Raw genomic sequence first — 2544 nt, 5'->3', positions numbered from 1 at the left:
ACACGCCTAGATACAACCTCTATGGGGTCTCTCTCTCTCTCTCTCTCTCTCTCTCTATATATATATATATATATATATATATATATATATATATATATATATATATATATATATATATATATTACAAATAACTAACAATAAATTATTTAAGATTATAGTAAAATATAAATATACTATACCCGTTTTATTTTTATATTTACAGACATTTATTATTATAAAGAAATTACTTTAGAACATGGAATAAAAATCCTGGAACATTGTGATGCTCTTTAGTTTGTGTGCGTTTGAAGGGACGTGTTAAAACAACCAGGCACGCATTTCAAATGTGTTAGTTCAGCAACTTTTGGATCATTTTCTTATTCAACGTTTCCAACTTGTTGGTCTTTTCATATATATATATATATATATATATATATATATATATATATATATATATATATATATATATATATATATATATATATATAATATTGGTTTTGCACAGGTGAACTGGTCTTACCATATGTAGGCATGAACCCAACCTCTAATCGACAAGTTTCACATTTTTGAACATTGACAATCGTCATTCATGATGGATGTTTTAAAATATTTGTGTCTAACTAACTTATTGTATACAAATGATCAGTTTTGATAATAATTATTTATAGTATTTGAAAAAAAAAAAGAAACTTGTTTTAGTATGTGTTATAAACCTACTCAACATTTGAAGACAAGTTCTCTTTATAAGCAATACATTACGTTCGGACAGAACTGTAGCATTACTTCTGTTTCGTGAAATTATTTTGAACCAATTAACAAAATTAGGAAGTAATCATACCAAACACATAAAGTGGGTTGACCTAATGCACAAGTGACATGAGTTGTTAATCTAAGCCAAAAAGTAGTAATTGGTTGTAAATTTATCATCTTTACCTGAGTAGTGAAACCAGAACATGCGTAAAAGAAAATGATATTACTTTAAATGTATGAAATTTTCATAATAATATTCAAATGTATTTCATGACAAATTAAAGGGTTCACATAATTTTAGTAACTCTTCGATGGAAGGTGAATTTCATTATCACAATTGGATTAACTCAACAAGAATATATATATAATTGAATCTTTGATACTAATCACTGTTGTTTTAAGATGGTATAAGATCTAAATACATTGCATTTTAAATTGAATAAATTAGAACACAAACAATAAAGGAGAGAAGATATTATATATCTTACTAATAGAGAACACCTAATTAATTCTTGATATATATATAAATGGTCCCCATTGTTTAGTGCAACCAATCATGATGAGTAATCTTGGACTTGAAGGTATACAAGTCTTTAGGTTCTATCATTAAAAAAACATATCCAAAAACCTTATATAAGGACAACTAAATAACGCTTATCTTCACAAAAATTTCTTCAAACCATTCTAGTTTTCTGTTTTGGAAAATGAGATCTAAGCATCAAATTTCCACTCTTTTCCTTATAGCCTTCTTCTTGTTCATTTTAGGATGTTGTGCTTCACCTAGGAAGAATACCCGCTCTCATCGTCCTTGTAAAGAATTGGTGTTCTATTTCCACGACATTATTTACAATGGCAAGAACTTCAAGAATGCAACTTCAGCCATTGTAGGTGCTCCAGCTTGGGGAAATCACACCATTCTAGCAAATAATAACCATTTTGGGAACGTGGTTGTATTCGATGATCCTATAACATTGGATAACAACTTGCACTCACCCCCTGTTGGGAGAGCACAAGGGCTTTATATCTATGACAAAAAAGAAATCTTTACATCATGGCTTGCATTCTCGTTTGTGTTTAACTCGACTGCCCATAAGGGTAGCATTAACTTTGCAGGTGCTGATCCATTGATGAACAAAACAAGAGACATTTCGGTAATTGGTGGAACGGGTGATTTCTTCATGACTAGAGGTGTGGCTACTCTCATGACAGATGCATTTGAGGGGGAGGTTTACTTTAGGCTTCGTGTTGATATTAAGTTCTATGAATGCTGGTAACCAAGAACTGAAAGCTTTCTTCCAAGATTTTGCTGACGTTAGTTTTCTATGTTTATGTCGTTGTTTGTTTTAAAAGGATGTAAATCCATCTATCTTTTCTTTGAAGGCATAAGAAGATGCCAACTTTTCAAGTCATCAAGTGTTATTAAATTTAAGTACGTCGTATTGTTTTTGGGTTTTGTCAATTTTATGGTAACATGGATAACAAAAAGTTTGTCGTTTATCTATATTTAGTCGAGTTTTGAAATCATAATATATTACTTTACAAGTAATAAATTTGATTTGTTTTGTCTCCAACCTATTAAAAAGATGCTAATCACTATGGATTACTTTAATGGACCTGCCGCCTGTCTAACCGTTTTTAAAGCAAACATTTCTTTAGAACTCTAAAAAATCTTAGGGAAAATGACTCTTGAGAGTAATTAACTTTTGCGTTTATACTCATTTGGTCCAATTTTTTTTTTGTATTCAATATACCATCAAACTTGTTGTTTGCGTTCACCATAATCCTTTTGACCGACTTTTGACCTGTGATAGTCGG

General features: G+C 30.2%; 1 protein-coding gene across 1 annotated transcript; it reads left to right on the top strand.

Annotated features, from left to right (window-relative positions):
• Positions 1-1384: 1384 nt before the first annotated feature.
• LOC145091514 (dirigent protein-like) lies at positions 1385-2230 on the top strand. Its single transcript, XM_079029255.1, has one exon. It carries the CDS (start codon positions 1434-1436, stop codon positions 2001-2003), a length of 570 nt encoding a protein of 189 aa, XP_078885381.1. The 5' UTR covers positions 1385-1433; the 3' UTR covers positions 2004-2230.
• Positions 2231-2544: the final 314 nt, after the last annotated feature.

Source organism: Lactuca serriola, chromosome 3 (genome assembly GCF_051521515.1).
Source record: "Lactuca serriola cultivar US96UC23 chromosome 3, Lser_US96UC23_V15, whole genome shotgun sequence".
Lineage (NCBI taxonomy): Eukaryota > Viridiplantae > Streptophyta > Magnoliopsida > Asterales > Asteraceae > Lactuca > Lactuca serriola.
This window is presented reverse-complemented; position numbering and strand designations above follow the sequence as displayed.